The sequence below is a fragment of the Gambusia affinis genome, linkage group LG23 (genome assembly GCF_019740435.1).
Source record: "Gambusia affinis linkage group LG23, SWU_Gaff_1.0, whole genome shotgun sequence".
Taxonomy (NCBI): domain Eukaryota; kingdom Metazoa; phylum Chordata; class Actinopteri; order Cyprinodontiformes; family Poeciliidae; genus Gambusia; species Gambusia affinis.
The window spans coordinates 11943863-11961088 of NC_057890.1; the positions used below are offsets into that span (position 1 = coordinate 11943863).

At 37.3% G+C, this 17226-nt stretch overlaps 2 protein-coding genes across 3 annotated transcripts in view; one reads left to right on the plus strand and one right to left on the minus strand.

Annotated features, from left to right (window-relative positions):
* The window catches only part of LOC122826659 (protein mono-ADP-ribosyltransferase PARP11-like), a 31099-nt gene that overhangs the window by 8583 nt on the left and 5290 nt on the right, over positions 1-17226 (plus strand). The window contains exons 1-2 of one of the 2 annotated variants that reach the window (XM_044108787.1): positions 15853-16137; positions 16238-16362. In XM_044108787.1, coding sequence (XP_043964722.1) covers positions 16246-16362 — 117 coding nt within the window. In that variant the 5' untranslated portion in view covers positions 15853-16137; positions 16238-16245. Of the gene's footprint in view, positions 1-15852; positions 16138-16237; positions 16363-17226 lie in introns of those variants that run through there. The other variant, XM_044108786.1, reaches the window with a different exon arrangement.
* Positions 2132-15423, minus strand: LOC122826656 (sodium- and chloride-dependent GABA transporter 2-like). The gene is made up of 16 exons (XM_044108784.1): positions 15284-15423; positions 14829-15025; positions 14594-14728; positions 13535-13675; positions 13282-13399; positions 11329-11376; positions 8960-9089; positions 8033-8167; positions 6280-6383; positions 6076-6200; positions 5747-5859; positions 5520-5657; positions 5282-5384; positions 3501-3601; positions 2747-2893; positions 2132-2610 (listed from the first exon to the last, which is right to left on the minus strand). The coding sequence occupies exons 2-16, from the start codon at positions 15016-15018 to the stop codon at positions 2437-2439; spliced, it is 1902 nt and encodes a 633-aa protein (XP_043964719.1). The 5' UTR covers positions 15019-15025; positions 15284-15423; the 3' UTR covers positions 2132-2436.

Sequence of the window (17226 nt, forward strand, 5' to 3'; positions counted from 1 at the left end):
GCCTCCATGCAACTATTTTGTGTTTTGGAAATCTAACACTACCCTGAACACACCACCACAACATGGAGCCAATACCATGCTGTGGTGTTTCCATGGCAAATATGTAATTAGAACAAATACATATCTATTTATTTCCTAAATATATTTATTTATTTTTAATTTACTCTTCTATTTATTGCCCATTTTGGTAAAATCAGACCATCTAATGGCTGGAATGGGATAAAAGGTTTGAGCTTTTCCACTACAATGACCTACAATCACCTCAAATGGTGCCTGGTTATGTAAAGAGCTATCGTCAGAAATGCTAATAATAAATAACAGGATTTGTTTCATCACATACTGAACTACGGCTGATTCTGCTGTGTGGGAATGAACCTATGAGTTCTGAGCCGTCGACAGAACACCGGGAGCTTCTTGTTGATTTTCATCCTCTCATTAACTCGAGCTACTCAACTGATTCATTGGCAAATTTGCAATGCAGTTTATGTCATACGAGGCGACAGTGGTGAGATCAGAGGTGATGAGCGGGGGAAGACAGTCGAGCGGATTTATCTGTTAATTGAACGCCGGTTCGGATCACACAGATGGCTGCGTCCGGTATTACCTTGGAATAGGTTCATCTTCAAAAGTCAGAGTTTTTTGGGGTTTTTTTCCGTTTTGCAAAATAATCAAAGTAAATTGTGGGATCCATGTTTAGACCAAAATGAAACCATACAACAGAATAGAAGTGCGTGTGCGAAAGGAATGGATTTGCAGGGTAGAACAGAGGAGACACGCTGTGTGGTCAGGAATCAATGAGCACAGAAGCAGAGAAACGCAGCAACAGAATATTGGACTTATTGATTCTTTTAATAGAGTTTATAAAGTTAATTACAATTATCTGCATTAAGCGTAAACACGAACGGCAACATAGAGTGACTGAGCAGTTTGGACACGCTGTTAAAATGCTGCGTTTTATGAGGTAAAACAAAAGACATCAGGATAAATTTGAAAACTTTTTGGGCGTTACTTTTCAACATTTTACTGCACAGTTTATCTAAATAATGAATAAGTCTATTTGGTGGGAAATCTAAAAAAAATAATAGATGGGTGCTATAATATCATGGCTGCATAACTATAAACACATTGATACTAATATTTTGTTGAGGAAGCTTTAAGTTTTAGCTTTCACGTTTCATTTGTGCACATGTCATCAGTTATCAGGAAAAAAATGAACCTGTAGTTAAGTTCAGCTGTCTGTGTTTTCACAAATTTGCGTTCTTTAGTTTGCAGAAATGTTACAAAGGATCTCATTGTACAAGAGTGTCATTAAGGCAAGGGTACAAATGCTTGTGTGTGTGTGTGTGTGTGTGTGTGTATGTGTGTGCATAAAACACTACTGACTGTGTTCTACTTCAGAAGTCAATTTCCTGTATTCTCCAAATGTCCAGACAAACAATCCCCAAGTCCAGCCCTTCAGGACCGTCTCCAGAAAAACTGGATATAATTAATGGCTCGTTTGTCATTTATTTTTTGTTTTTGAAGCTCTCTTAAGTTAAGTTAAGTTGTATTGAGATTGCCAAATTTCTGGTTAACTTTCTGTTTCGCTCTTAATTCCATTTCATTGACTCAATTTGCTGGTTTACTCACTAAGCTGCTCCCACTCTGCTTCTTAGTCCCACACCTGTTTTTATTTAATTTTTGTTTTTTTGTTGTTGTTCTACAAATCTTATCTCCACAGTATATTTCCCCCTTCTGGTTCCAATACTCTTTGTTGGTTCGGTTTGTTGTCCAGTTATTAATTTTGGACAAAGTGGGAACTTAACACTCTGGCTGTTGTACCTCCTATTGGTCTGTCTGCACTTTAGTACAGATGCTTTACTCAATTTGGCTAAAAACTCCCAGAACCTTGTGATGGAATGTGTTATGCTCTTAAGTTCTACCTGCATTTGGGGGGTAACAGTTCCAAATGGTAAATTTGACACTGTGCACTCTAATCAAAGTAGAACATCTCAGTCCAAGTCTAATCCACATATTGTGGTCTTTACACCTGTCTCAATCGAATGTGATGGATTCGATGATGGATTAAATAATCAGAAATCTTCTTTTTGTGTTTTTACCAAAAAAAAAAAAAAAATAAAGATCAAAATCAAAAGTTTAATTAATTTTAATATGGATGAGGGTCGGGATACATGCTGGACAGGTCACCAGATCATTGCAGATTAATATAAATAGTCAGGTTGAATTCACTTGACTAGGAAAAATTGTGAGAATTATTATATATGCCCTTTAATTGTATATAATAAATGTTATAAAACACTTGTTAGTTAATTTATGCAGGCTTGTAGTGGTAAAGCCAATTGGATATAAACATGAGGTAAATATTTAATTTAGATAACAGACAAGTCTCCCTCAAATATTGGCTATATTTTATTATGAACTACAGACTTATTATCATCAGTTAATGCCAAAAGGTGTCAATTCCTCTGCCGTCTTCATGTTTCTTTCCTCCAGATTTCTGTTTGGGTCCAGTTGTGCTTGAAAGATGACCAGGTTGCACATCGTCAGAACCGGCTTATCGGGGGAAACCTGTCGCAGGTCTTTAGATGGTGTGGTCATGTTCTTTGGATCCTTACAGTGGGAAGGGAAACATCATTGAATTGTAGTGTAAAGATTATGTTTAATAATAATACAACCTTTCGAAATCCAACTTTTGACCCTTTCGGTACAAATTAACCTTAATCAAACAGGGTTTGCATTTACTCACTCTGCATAGAGTGATGAAAATATACGTTGGAATGCATATCAGTGGAGTGGCAATTAGTAGAGCAGCTATGGTAGAAGCCGATGATCCAAACAGTTCACCGTACACACTCAGTGGGCTGTCTTTTGCCAGCGTATACAGCACTGTAACCTTGGATTTGAGAAAAACAACAAAAGTTAAGTTGGGGTCTGGACTGTAGCACAGCCAGGTGCAAGAGGAATGTAGACGAGATGCATTTTAAAACTAAATTACCAAAATTGAGTGTAAAAAATATCAAGTAGAGAGTCATGTTGTCTTTATTTTAGAAGTAATTATAAAACCTGTTTTAAACCAACTGTTCACCTACAACTTCTGCTAAAAAAAATAGTTTTAAATGTTGTTCTTATATCTTTCTATATCATAGTTCCTGAAGACTTTTTAAAATGTACTAAAAATAGTATCAATGTTTCAAAACTTTATACCAGAAGTTGACCATAAAATTCTAATTGGTGCATCTCCAGAATTATTTTTGGTTTTTACTGACAATTATGGAGTCTAGTTCACAGATCCTTTCAGTAATCACTAACATTATTAATGTTACAAAATAAAACTACCTTTAAAACACACTCGGTAAAGTTTAAGTTTTACACTATGATTTTGTGGTATTAAATACAATATGCAAATCATGAGATGGAAATTAAAATCCATTCAAAAATAATGTAGAAAAGGAGTGCAATTTGACGGAAAAGTAGAAATGCACACATAATGGGAAACTCACCACACATATGAGCGGAGTCACAAACATCCAGCAGTACTTTAGAACAGGGGACGGTCTGTACCCAATCATATCCTCAATGTTGTCATAGAAACGATCCGCACCTACAAAGTGATAAGTGGATAATGAAAGGAATATCTTCCCACCTTCAAACATTATTGATTTTAAACATGGTACTGAGAAAATATATATAAAACCTGCAAACACTAAAGTGTAATTATGGATTGGATTACTAGGAGATTAAAATGCACGACCACGTATCGCCAATTTACAGCGAATTGCCACCCAGAATGAAGAAAAAAACGACTTTCCGAGAAATCGTGCAAATGGTGAGGGAATGAGGAAAATGGGAATTTGACAAAAGAGCTGCTCGCATCAAGCTACCCTAGAGAGAAGCAGAGACATTTGAAACGGGAGGGAAACTGATATTAGAGACTGTCTGAATGGAACAACATCTGCAGATTGTTTTTCTGCAAATAGCACACAAAGTCGGCACTCGATAAGTGATACAGTAATCAACCCCCGAGACGTCTTTACATCACCGTGGTGAAGGAAACTGAGGGGTTTCGTTTAGATTTAGATGAGACAATATCTCTGCGCGGGCTAAGAAAAAGCGTAGGACTGGAAGGGATAAATCAAGTGGCCAAATATCTCAAACTGGGAGAAGAAAGCTGCTGCAGAATCTGATCGATTTCATCAGTTTGCAGTTTAGATGAAGGAAGTTATTTTGGAAATAAAACGCCGCACTCTGGGTTTGCAGAATCAGTAAGAGATTTGTATGAGTATGAGATTTTAAGAAGATATATATATCAGCTCATGCATAACACTAGATTCATTGTAGAAAGAAATAAATAAATAGATTATCTGAGCACTGACAGGTGAAGAAACTAGGACCAGTCCAAATCCATTGAGCTAGGACAACTGCTGATAGTAAACCTATGGGAGCTGGTCAAAAAGACGTAATGTTTAATAAAATATGATTAAATATTATTTATTATATTAGCCTTATAATAAATTAGTGAGACATTTTATTACTTTGTTTTTCTGGTCCTTTTCTGCACGTCTTGACAGTAAAATAAAAAAATAGCTCAAGGATGCACAAATTAAAATCCAAGCCCAGCATCCTGCTATTAAGGACTTGCCAAGTGTTAAATGACAAGGCAAAGACTGGATATGGTTAAAAAGGAAGGAAAAAGTCTGCTTGGAAAGATTTATGTTGGCAAAAACACTAATAGTCGAGAAGTGGAACCTAAAAAATGCACAAACATTCAGTCTACAGCAATGCTGTTTCAAAACAATGTATAGAAGTCGGCGTACACTAGCTACTAGCAGGTGGGCTACTAGTTTTGAAGAGAAGCTGTTAAAACATACCATATGTTTTTGCTCTAAATCTACCGCAGTGCAATAAAACTAGAGGTCTTTACCTCAAAGTACAGACGCTGTTAGAATCTCATGCACAGCTTGCAAAGAAACGAGGTAATTAAAATAAATGCTCTGATTTAAAATTTCAAACACAAAAATCTTTTGTGAAACTTCTAAAAAAATATCTTAGACCTTTCATCTCATTGCAGCCAGATGACAAATGTTTCTTTTTGTGTGTGTGTGGATTTTTTTGTTGTTTTTTTTGCCATGATTGATATGCAGGATACATTTTAATTCATGCAACTACATAAGTTTTTCATTGAACAAGTTAATATGGAGAAGCACAAAGAGCATCTGTAATTCACTGTCATTACTGCACAAATTAATCAATCATTATGGAATGTTGCCAGCCAGGGACTTACCATAAATCCAGGAAACAACAAGGGTCTCTGCACAAGCAATGAGGAGGAGGCTGGTTCCACTAGGACCAAAGGTGTCGACAATACGGAACAGACCTATCCCTCCCTGAAAATGGAGTCCAGTCATTAAAAACAGGGGAGATGTTACAAATGAACACCTCAATAGTTATCCATTAGCATTCCTACATCACGTTTCTCTCAATTAGGGGAAAAGAAAACGTGTTGGACAATTAGTGCTCACCTCTGTAACAAATGGGAGCCCCAACAGGAAGCAAGTAACTGCAATGACCAGCACCAGGATCTCCCTGGCGCCTGGTCTCCTCAGACGACTTGGGAACAGGTCTGTGATGGCTGTGGCCAGGCTCTCCACACACACAAACTGTGGGGTGAACATTGTATTTACATGCTTATTAACAGTGATGATATGGGTGGCCTGTAGCTAGCGCACGACTCCAAGGAATGCAATACCTGACTGTCGAGACCCAGGAAGAGAATCATCAGGAAGAAGAGCACGGCCCAGAAGGATGAACCGGGAAGCAACGACAGAGCCCTGGGATAGGCGATGAAGACCAAACCTGGACCTGCAGGGGAGCACAGCACAAATTTTAATCTGTAAAAAAAAAAAAAAAAAAAGTCTTTAAAATGTCATTTAAGCGTAGGATGCCATCTTGTGGAGATCATTGTTTACTGCCACTGCTGAGGAATTCAACAATTGCCAAATTTATGATAAACACACTGCCAGTAAAGTGTTGGGGAGAAGAGTAACAGATGGTGTGGGAGAGGCGCAGTCGGCTCACCGCTGGCTGTAACGTCGCTTATGGGAATGTTGAGGTCATGAGCCATGAATCCAATTATGGAAAAGACGGCGAAGCCAGCAAAGATACTAGTTGCGCTATTCAGACAACACAATGCCAAGCAATCCCTGAAACACAACCGGAAGTTAGGCGAGCGACATTATAGTGCATGAATGTTAAGCGATGTTTGGGTGTGGCAACACTGACTTGTAACAATTATTGTTGTACTTGTTGTAGCTTCCCAGAGCTGTCAGGACTCCTTGACACACAGCGTAGGAAAAGAAGACCTGCGTCCCTGCGTCACGCCACACCTGGAGAAGATGGGAGGAGTGGTTTAAACATTTTTAGGGGCCACATGTTGGCATTAATTTGCAGTAATAATGAAAAGTGTTTAAAAGCCATGTACAGTTTCAACTTTTGTGACATTACAACCACAAAGTCGATGTATTTCAACACAGCACCGAACTACTTTGTGTTGTATTGGATTTGTTTACATGCCCTTTTGTTTTCTCTGCCAGCATCTGGTTCATCATCGACAGCTCCAAAGCTCTTGCACATCAAACCATAGAACTGGCGAATTTCCAAAGCAATGTACAGACCCTTTCTTAAGCATTCACAATGAGCTTAGCGATTTCCTTGCCTTAGGGGCAAAATGATGAGTCTAAATCTGTAACTAAAGATCCTCAAATTTGCTGCTGTACAAAGCATCAGCTGTCTTTCTTTCGAACGCAACCCCAGACCAAATGCTTTCTGCTGCCCTTCGTTACAGATTCACACAGGACACACATTCTTACATTCAGAACAAGCCAGATACAGGCCAGAACTCAATCACAATTTCAAAAGGCAGTTCAAGCAAAAAAACATTCTTGTGTGATAAAGTGAGGCTCAGAAGACCAGTCTGGTTTTTGTGAACATCTGGCATTGCGTAAATGTGCTCAGTTACACAGACATTTTGCCTACATTCTCAATGCACTTGCAGTCCTCCCCTAACCTCCCCAGAATTGACCATTAGCCCCCCCAAAAAACCATACATGCAGCTTGTAAAGGCATTTTCCATGATTAGACTTGTCAGTATTATCTCAGTGCAAAATAGGTGGGGGTTTTTTGTAATCGGAGACTTCCTTCTTCAGTCATTGATTCCTATTGAGTGTTCCCATGGTGTTACTATGATGAACACCCACATTGGTGAATACATGACGAGTAGTTGTGCCCATGTGCTGAACGAGACAACTACATATGTTGGGGTTCATTGCACCACTGATTTAATGCAACAACTGACATTGACAAATTCGTCTTCCAGTCGAATTTTCTAAGACAATGTACTTCGGGATTCCATTCGCTTTAAATCATCAAAATACAATTAAATAATCACCTGACGAACTTCACCGTAAATTATCAAGCTATACAAGTACCACTTTTGTTTGAATAGCTAAAATATCTGAGTTTTTGGCAATAGTTCTAGCACCTAAATAGCTGCATATCTGATCTGACCCGTCAAGCTGAGGGTCAGGTTGTAAAATGGATGAAACATTTATTCATTTGAAGGGGAATGCTGGGCTAAGCCTCAAACCACGTGCCTGAACTCCCAAAGTAAAACTCATTTTCTTTACTCCAGAACCTCATAGTGAAGAGGATGCCGGGTTCGCTTTCCATCTTCTGACCAAGTCTCAGAACAAGAAACGAGAGTCAGAAAAAAAAAAAAAAAAAAAAAAACAGAAAAAGAAAGAAGTGGGCGTTACAGGATAACAAGATGTTGAGTTATCCTGTTAAATGGAGTGGAATCCAACAAAGGGATGTGTGTGTTCAGAACAGAACAGGACTGTGCTTCAGTGCAGAGCGTGGGATTGCTGTACATCTTGAAATTTTTGTTTGGAATTTTGCTTCAGAAACAAACAAACATTGTAAGAAAGGAAGAAAGAAAGAAAGAAAAAAGCAGCAATTTACAAGAGTCATTTCTTACATTAGGCTCAGCGAGCTTGCTGAAGTTAGGTTTGAGGTAATACTTGAGGCCGTCTCCTGCTCCTGGGAGTGTCACTCCACGGATAAACAGGATGAACAGCATCAGGTATGGGAATGTAGCAGTGAAGTACACAACCTACGAAAAAAAAAGGATTTGCAAGTAGGCAAATTGGTATGTATAAATACATGATTATTATTTGCTCAAGTGGGAAAATAGTCAGTACACGTGCAGCTGGTTAGAAAACAAGAGGTCTCTTTAGCCAAAGTTACAGAAGTGGAAAACATCAATCGTTCTAAAGCATCGCTTCCTGATGACAACCATTTGAACTTTGCAGAAAGCTTCTGACAGCATCTTCTTTCTCTTGCCGTTATGCCCTCAGGCTGTACCGTACTGAAATATTAAGGCTTTTTTTCATGAGATGCTACTGGTGAAAGTATCTTTGTTACAACACATTGAGCTGATGAGACTTTTTTTTTGGCAGCCAACACTCCAAGTGAGTATTGTGCAAACCAAACAATGAATGTGAAAAAGAACCTAAGTGGAATTTGTGAAAAAATCTCCAATGGTGATAATATAACAATTGTACCATTCATAATTTACCATTCATCGTAATCAGTTTTATTTTAAATATTTTTTTTGTTTTCTTTTTAAATTTGTGTGTTTAATGTTTTTTTTTTATTATTATTTTTTTTTATTTAAAAAGCAGACCTTGGATCTGCTTTTTAAGGGATCTTTAAGTCACTTTCAACTTGAAGATCATGGAGGCAATAGATCTGATGAAAGAGATGCTTCATATCAAACAACTGCAAATTATGATGAATCTAGTTCTATGGCGGAAAGATAAATAAATTGCAGTTAAAGAGAGCTGCTGCGTACTTTGACACCCTGATGCAACGTTCTGAATTAAATCCAAATGAAGTCGCTTGCCTTTCCAGTGGTTTTGATTCCCTTCCAGATGCAGAAGTAACATATCACCCACGCAAACAGGAGACACAGAGCCAGCTCCCAGTTCACATTACCCAAACCATTGCCATGTGACATTCTCAACACACGGTTTCTGTGCAGAAAAGAAAAATGCAATCAATTATTTAATCATAAACAGAGCAAAGAAGAAGAAAAAAAAATGATGCAGATGTCAGTGAGTTTGTCATGGTCAAAAAAGCTTTTTGTCTTTTTGATGTTTCCACTTATTTATGTCATAACTGAAAATAGCTCTCCTTGTGAATACTGCTGTATAAATCATGTCACATTTGTTGTGGAATGCTTTACTTTGTGCTGTAAACTCACTGGGGCTTGAAAAAAAAACCAACATATTTTTCCCATCACCGCTAAAGGATTTCCCAATACAACAAATCAGGAGATGATCGTGTGAAGAGCAGCGTCTGAGTTTTGAAGTTTTTAAAAAATAACAAAATGAAAAGCAAACAACAGTTAATCAAAGTTGCGAGCTAAAAATTTAACAAGAGTCTCTTGCTGTTGCTAAAGAATACAAGTGGCTCGGTTTCTTTGTTGACTTTGTTTCACCTCCTGTTGGCTTTGCGTTCTAATGCTGCACTCTGAGCGTCAAACTGACCTCATGATGTGAGGAAAGAATTAAGAGCCGTTCCTGAGGGATGTCAATGGCAGTTCAACACGTCGGTGACGAAACAGCAGCAATTTTCTCATGCTTCTAGTGTGTGAATCAGCTGAGGACAAGTGATAAGTTTATGACCAACAAACTTTTATTGTAACTAGTTGTTTCATTGAAGAAAAGCGTTACGCAACACAATAGTACTATCCTTATGGTAGTTTCACTGAACAATATTTCTGTGTAAAACACTTTGCCTTCCTTTCAATTTTACTTTGTAGATCTAGTAAAAAAAAAGTGAACGAATTACTTACTGCATAAATTGTACCACTACCTTTAAAAATAGCAAACTACTTTATAAGTTTTTGTAAAACTTTTTTTTGTAAGTGACAAAATATAAAAACTTAAATTTTAAGGCATTTTTTCCATAGATAAAAAGGTAGATTGTTTTTTTTTCAAAAATATTTTATTGTTCTGATTTCATGTACAGTATTTTAGAGTGTGATGATTAGTTTCTACAGCTACAACAACACACTTTACCATAAGATCAGTTAGAGAAGGTATTCTATAGAATCCCATACAAAATTGGTTCTGAAATCTTTTATGCAATTCTTCTATTTTGCTTCTCTCCATCCACCTGCAGAGGGTCAAAAACTGTTTTAAAACATATTTGGTAACAAAGTAGGTTTCATGTCAGAATTTTGGGTTGTTTGAGTTGTTTAATGGTTTGTTTTTATTTCTGTGTTACTAAGTTTGTTTGGTTAGATCAACTTAGTTTCCATTTTACTTCAGTCACTTAGTGGTTCTAGTCTATTATTAAATTTAGTTATTTCTTGTGTCCAGTTATTCTTTTATATTTGATTAATTTCCTAGTCCCCAGTGGACCCTCCCTCATCAGCTGTGTCAATTTCTCTCTCTCCTGCTTCTCAGCTTTCTCCCCTCACACCTGCAGCCCGTTAGCTAATTAGCCCACATCCTTTGTTCCAGTATTCATTCTCCCAGTACACCTTACATCCTCTCACTCCTTGCTGGTTCCTCCTATTGTATTCTGTTATTTTCTCATTGACACTCAACTGGTTTTTTGTCCCTGGTTTCTGTTTTTGTTCTGCTCTGGCTCTCTGTGTTCCTGTGATTTTTTTTGTTTGGTTTTGTTTTGTTTTTGTTCATCATTTTAAGTAAGCTTTCATCATCTACTTGCTGCCTCTGCCTCAACCATGACATTTTGGTCATTTCACAAAATCTTAATGCTCTAGCCAAAATCAACCACCAGTAGCAATTGAGCAGTTTGAAAGCACATGGTGCCATGACTAATATATGTTTTCAAGATGCAGACTGTCGAATCTATTGCATTTTAATTCTCTGAATTTCCCAAAATGTCCGATAATGACAAATTATGTCATGCATAGGAGACCTTTTTCAATTATTCAGTGTTCTCAGAACACTGCATACTTTTTTATTGAGTACAAGAAAATCAGTATGCATTGAGCATTTAGATCACATTACTGCTAGCTGCCACTGTTGGCGCCTGAAGCTTTGTCAGTGCCAATGTCTCCTATTTGAGTGAACAGAACAATCTATCAAGACTGTTGAGGAGAGCAATGTTCAGTGACTGAACATTTTGATTTATCGGTACAACTCACTATCATTGCCGAATGAGTACAAAGCTACGGGAAAGTGGGAAAACATTCATGCAGTTTGGAGATGAAGTGCGTTTAGGTTTGTTACTTACTCCCAGAACTCCTCCTCTGGGGAGCTGATTTTCAAAAGAGTTTCACTGCTGGAAAAAAAACAAACAAACATGAATATTAAGAATAGAAAACCACATTTAATCAAAGCAAATTTTAATTGTGGCTCAAAAAATGTTGTCCTCTTCAACAGTAAGGCCATTCCTTTTTTTATTCTCTGCTTACTAATTAAAACCAGTTCCTTAGGCCTTCCTTTTACCTCAATAGCAAACATCAGGGAAGATTTGTGCTGCAATATTCATGTAATCCAGAAGATCTCCTTCTAATGTTAAAGAGACATTAGAAATCCTATAGTACATAGTATAGATCTGGCTATATAGTTCTATAGCCAGATCTATGTTGATAAAGCAATATAGTTCTGGCTAAACTATATTGTTGTGTTTTTGTAGTGTGGTGAGAAGGTAATACAACTAAACCAACCAATCAAAAAAAAAAAACTATTTTTTTCAGGAATCCAGGAGTTGGTTTAGTTGTTAAATTCATGGATCAACAATATTCCCTTATGTAACCCAGGGTAAAAACTGCCCCTAATCCCGCTTTTGCTGCCCCATTGGTTAGAGTAACAGTCAGTCACACAGTGCATTCAGCCAATCACTGCATCTGGAGTGGTTAATCAGGCCTATTCCAGCTTTCCCTGTCAGGTGTGAGGGAGAGAGTTGGAGACAAAGGAGCTATAGGTTTGCGCTTCCAAACAATTAGTTTATCTCTTTGTTTATTATGCACTTTTAAAACTCACAATATAAAAAAATCATGTAGATCTGAATACCCAGTGAGCTTGGAGCCATGAAGTTGTCATGCACTGAACTATATATGGAATTGGTGAGTAGTGAACACAAATGTTGTTTTGTTTGTTTGGCATGTTGTTGGTGGCAGCAAATGCTAATTGTTGATCATCAAACACACAATCTAACTTTTTTAATTTAATATGCGTTTAAGATAATGAGATAAATGCTGATATCTTTATTTTTGTCTTAAAGGTTTTATTGTAGATATAATTGCATTTATTTCTGTATATAACTGAAACGGGTCTAGTTAACTAGCAGGCTGGTAATTTACTGGTCCTGTTTATTTTAACACAGGCCAGGTGACCCTTTTTAGCGTTAAAGGATGGTGAGCTTCTGACAACTGGCTGGAGCCAGGAGCTCCATTCTGGTCTGGTAGGAGGCTGATGGTCCATAGTATTTCCCCCTCCATCTCACTTCATAGACACACAATCCATTACTCATCCTCTTTTCATCAGAAATGAATTGCGCTTGGACATTTTCCCTTAAGTATCTGAACAAACAAACAAACCATGGACTTTTAAATGTGTGTCAGTCAGACATTGTGCTGACCAGTGGGGAAAGTTAGGACTCTGTGCACTATATAGAAGATCTACTATAGTAATGTGCGTGTGTGTATATATATATAGTATTTTTTTTTTTTGGTTTTATATATGTTTTGTGTCTTGTGGTGTTCTCAATTTTTCTTCTTTAAAATACATAGTATTGAAAGCAGTTATTCATTTGTATTGTTTTTATTAATTACTGACAACAGCTCCAGTAGATGAATTTAGTCTTCTGATATAAGATGCTATCTAGTCCTTTAGTTTATTAAGTAGTGCTACACTTAAAAAGATGATGAAGGTTCAAACTGATTGAAGAAACTTTTGTCATTTAACTGCGATACTTGTTTTTATCTTGTGCTTACCAATAATTACCTTCTTTCTAGAACTATCAGACTACTCCTTGCAAGCCCTTCAAATTTATCATTTTAAATTTGTAATCCCAACTTGGAGGCTTATCAAAATGATTTTCCATACTCAAAACAGAAAAGGATGGGTGTGTCCCTCATGTTCCAACACATCATTAATCTCACCATTGTCAGTCTTCGATTTCATTCTGCAGTTTTTGTGTCAGAAAAACAGAAACTTCATGGAGCATAAAGATACAACTTACAAGTTACCGAAGCCGTCTTCGTAGCCATTTGAGGAGATGTTGTGCAGAAACGACCAGTTGGAATCTTTATTAAAAAGCTCAGGGTTGGCAAACAAGCCGGGTCGACCAAAGCAAAACTCTGTTAAGTAAATGTTATCAAGAAAAGAAAAAAGGAGAGGTTACTTCATGTGTGAGAAAAAAGATTTGGAAGAACATGTCCTTTTCTAAATGAATACACGTGTGTTTAAAGAGGCATCACTTATTATTTCCTTACCAGTGTTCCAAGAGTTTGCACATGAAGACCAAGGCAGGGGGGTCTTGAAAGAGTTTATTAGGTAGAAGATAGCCCAAGCCAAAACCACAATGTAATAGATGTTCAAATAGATCACAATCACTTGGGACGCAATCCCCACCCCTGCAGGGAAAGTGAATTTTTCACACGGTAAGTGGGTGTTTTTTTTGTTTTGTTTTTTTTTAATACAGTTTGATCTTGAGAATGCTGTTCTGATTTCGCAAGGGTTATGACTAGTTGCTCTGCATTTTAAGATGATTACATGCTGGCACTAGTTATGAATAATAAATTACTAATACTAATCACTGCCAGCGAAATGCCTGCTCACAATGTGCTGCAATTTGTTAAGTTCAAAACATTGAGGCTTTATTTGATAAAGCAACAAAAGCAGCACAACAATAAGAGAGACAAATCAGAAAAGTGCGGCATTCGTTTTAATGCATCCCACTAAATAAAGCACCCACAGAGCTAGTGAAACATGCAGTGGCATCATAATGCTGCAGGGAATATTTTTTTCAGAACGGCGGATATAAATTCAATTCAAATTTTCAGGTTTTTATTTGAAAAACATACCTAGCTCTATCCCAGATTCAAGCCTTGTGTAGTCTCTAACAAGCTCAAAATGTTTGTTAGTTCCTACCTCAACTCCAACCAGCTTTTCTGCACCTGCTGAAGTAAAGTTTCCCAACAGCATCATCTGGCCACCATCATGTTTCACAGAGACATGTGTTAAAGATTGTGTGCAGTCTCAGAGGTTTAGATGTAGGCCAAAAAGTTCAATTTTGTTCTCATCTTACAAGAACACCACTTTTTCCCTTCCACTTCAAAATGATGTGCTTCTTTGAGCTGGTAAAATGCCAACAAAAAACCATGAAGTCTGTGGTTGCAATGTGCAAAAGTTCAAAGGATATTAGCTCCCTTGCAAGGCTCTGTATCTCATTGTACCGTATCAGGAAAAAAAAAAAAAAAGATTGACAGTGATAGCACAAAGCAGCTATTGTCAAAGGTTTATCACTTCTTCTGTATGTCTGTTTTTTTTACCCTCGAACATGGGACATATTTTCCTCCAGGCGGTCACCCCGCCCTCACTGGTGTACTGGCCCAACGCAGTCTCCAGGAAAAACACAGGGATGCCACAGCAGAAAAGGAACACACAGTAGGGGATGAGAAAGACCCCTGAAATCACAGACTCTCATGAGGAAATTGGATTATTTTCAGGAAATTGTTTAATCCTTTCTGATTATGGGACGTGTTTCACCAACACAATCCCCCTTACCTCCTCCATTCTTATAGCACAGATAGGGAAAGCGCCAAACATTTCCGAGGCCAATTATTTCTCCAGCCATCGAGAGAATAAACTCCATATTGTTGGCCCATTTACCCCTGGGCTGAACCCCCTCCTCGGGATCCTGTTTGTCTTGCCTGTGCTCTTCAGCAGAGCCCCTTTTGTCTGTTTCTTCTGTCATAATCCCCCTACAGGCAAAGAAAAAATTAAATGAAACATATGTTGCATCACATCCAGCTTTTTACACATGCATATACAAAAGAACTGGTTTAAATGCAAAAAAACAAGATTTTTTTTAATTAATATTTTTTAAGCAGAACAGATTTCTCCTATCTTTAAAAAATGTAATATTTTTTCACCAAACACCTATTAGTAAATGACCACAATGTTATGCCACAAATTTTTCAATTCGTCATAAACAAACTTTCCATATAGTTTTTACTTACCAGTGTGATTCTTGTAGGCGTCAAAGATAAAATCCCTCTCGTTTATCTGAGCAAAGTTTGAAGACAAGTCTTATTATACAAGGGGCGTGTACAACGGAACATAGTGAGGCTGTGTCCCGTCCCGCGAGTCCCCCGGAAGATGGATTAAGTTACATTAAGTTCTAATAGTACTTCTATTTGCTGAAATGTTTTCAATAGTGACTAAAATTCGTAAATCATATAAGTCTTACTGCATGATGAAAGACAATAGTATGTCGCTGAAGCAACACTTAACATGATGTTTCATGTGTGTTTTTCAAGTTACAGAACAGGAACCTGCTGGAAAAACGGCAATTAGGATGAGCAAGGCTAGAAATATTTTTAATACTTTCCAGTTTTAAAAATAAAGATAAAAAAAATTAAAATAAGAAACTGTGAAACGAATTAAATATTTCCCAAATAACCCCTTTTCCTCTTCTGCTGGCGTACCTGACAGGACAAACTCCGGGTTTAGTTTCCCCAAACACGCCTTCCCTCTCCTTATTTGACTCTCGCGCTGACGCTTGCGTTACGTTTCAGGAAATAAAAGTAAACAACGGATTCTAGAAGGAAAATGATATTTACTCGTCCACGTTCGTGTCGTTTCTTTGATTTTTCCTCCTCCTTATTAATTATTTATGAAGGTATTACATTTCGAGAAGACAGGCCTAGTTAAATACAAACTGAAAGCTGGTGAAACTCCCGCAGAGCTCAGAGAAAGCGGATGCGGCAGCCGCTAAGGAGAGCTAGCTCGACATGGCATTTTTCTGTTTGAGTTTGTTTACAGCATGGGATACTCTCACGACAATGACTTAAACATAGCTCGTCGACATTAGGTTCGTCTGACAAATGAAATGAGCGCATAGTCCCTCTCATTCCCCCTTGTGTCATACGTTATTTCCCCGTAATTTTGCCATTTGCTTGTGTTAATTTCAGATTTAGCAATGTTAGCCATCAGATCTTCAGACGAGGAGTCCACTGAGATTGAGGAGATGGACACCTCAGAGCCAAACTGGTGCTGGTTCTACTTGGCCGAATGCGGAGTCTGGCACATGTTTGAGGTAGATTGGATTTGATCAGATTTAAATGCATTTTAATGCATTTATTGAATCTAACTGCACAAGTGTTTTGCTAGAAAAAAGTATACTTTGAGTCAGATTGTGCGAGATTAAATGTATCGAAAGCTAATGGGAGAAACTTTGATTTTTAATTGAATTTAAGCTCGCAAATAGTTACATTTGCTGCGTATAGCTCTTGGTTTGCACAAAATTGTTTTTTTGTTTTGTTTTTTTAAATTAAAGTACAATTCCTTTTGATAGATTAATAATAACCACGACTTATCTCTAAAAAAATTACTTATAATGTGTAAGAAAAGTTTCCACAAAAGAGAATAGTGAGTGGCAAAAGTATTAGCATTTCTAATACTTAAAAATATCTAATTTCCTTATAATTTTTTTGTGTCCAGATGAACCTAAATCATTTTTAGAAATGCCACTTCATTCTTAAACATTAATATTTTTTATTTACATTACTGGCACAAACCTAACTGTATGATTCCAGTTAGGTTTCCTACAACACAAGGTCATACATAGCTTTGAAGGGGAACAAAAGCGATAAAATGAATTTCTTCTTTGTTTTTATTTTTTGTTTTTCTTACAAATATAAACCTGAAAAGTGTGGTGTGCTTTTGTACATTGTTGACTTTTCGCTTCTATTACAGCTGTATTACTTTGGGCTGTTTTGAGCCCCTTCTTGAGGCTGAACAATTTGTTGATATTAAAACGAGCTTAAATTTGAATGACACTCAAAGGACAACCCCTCTCTGGACTTTGACTAGGCTGTTGTAAACTATTCTGTTCAAACTCTTATCATATGTTTACAGTTGCTGTCCTGGTGCAACCAGCTATTTACACATTTTAGTCCAG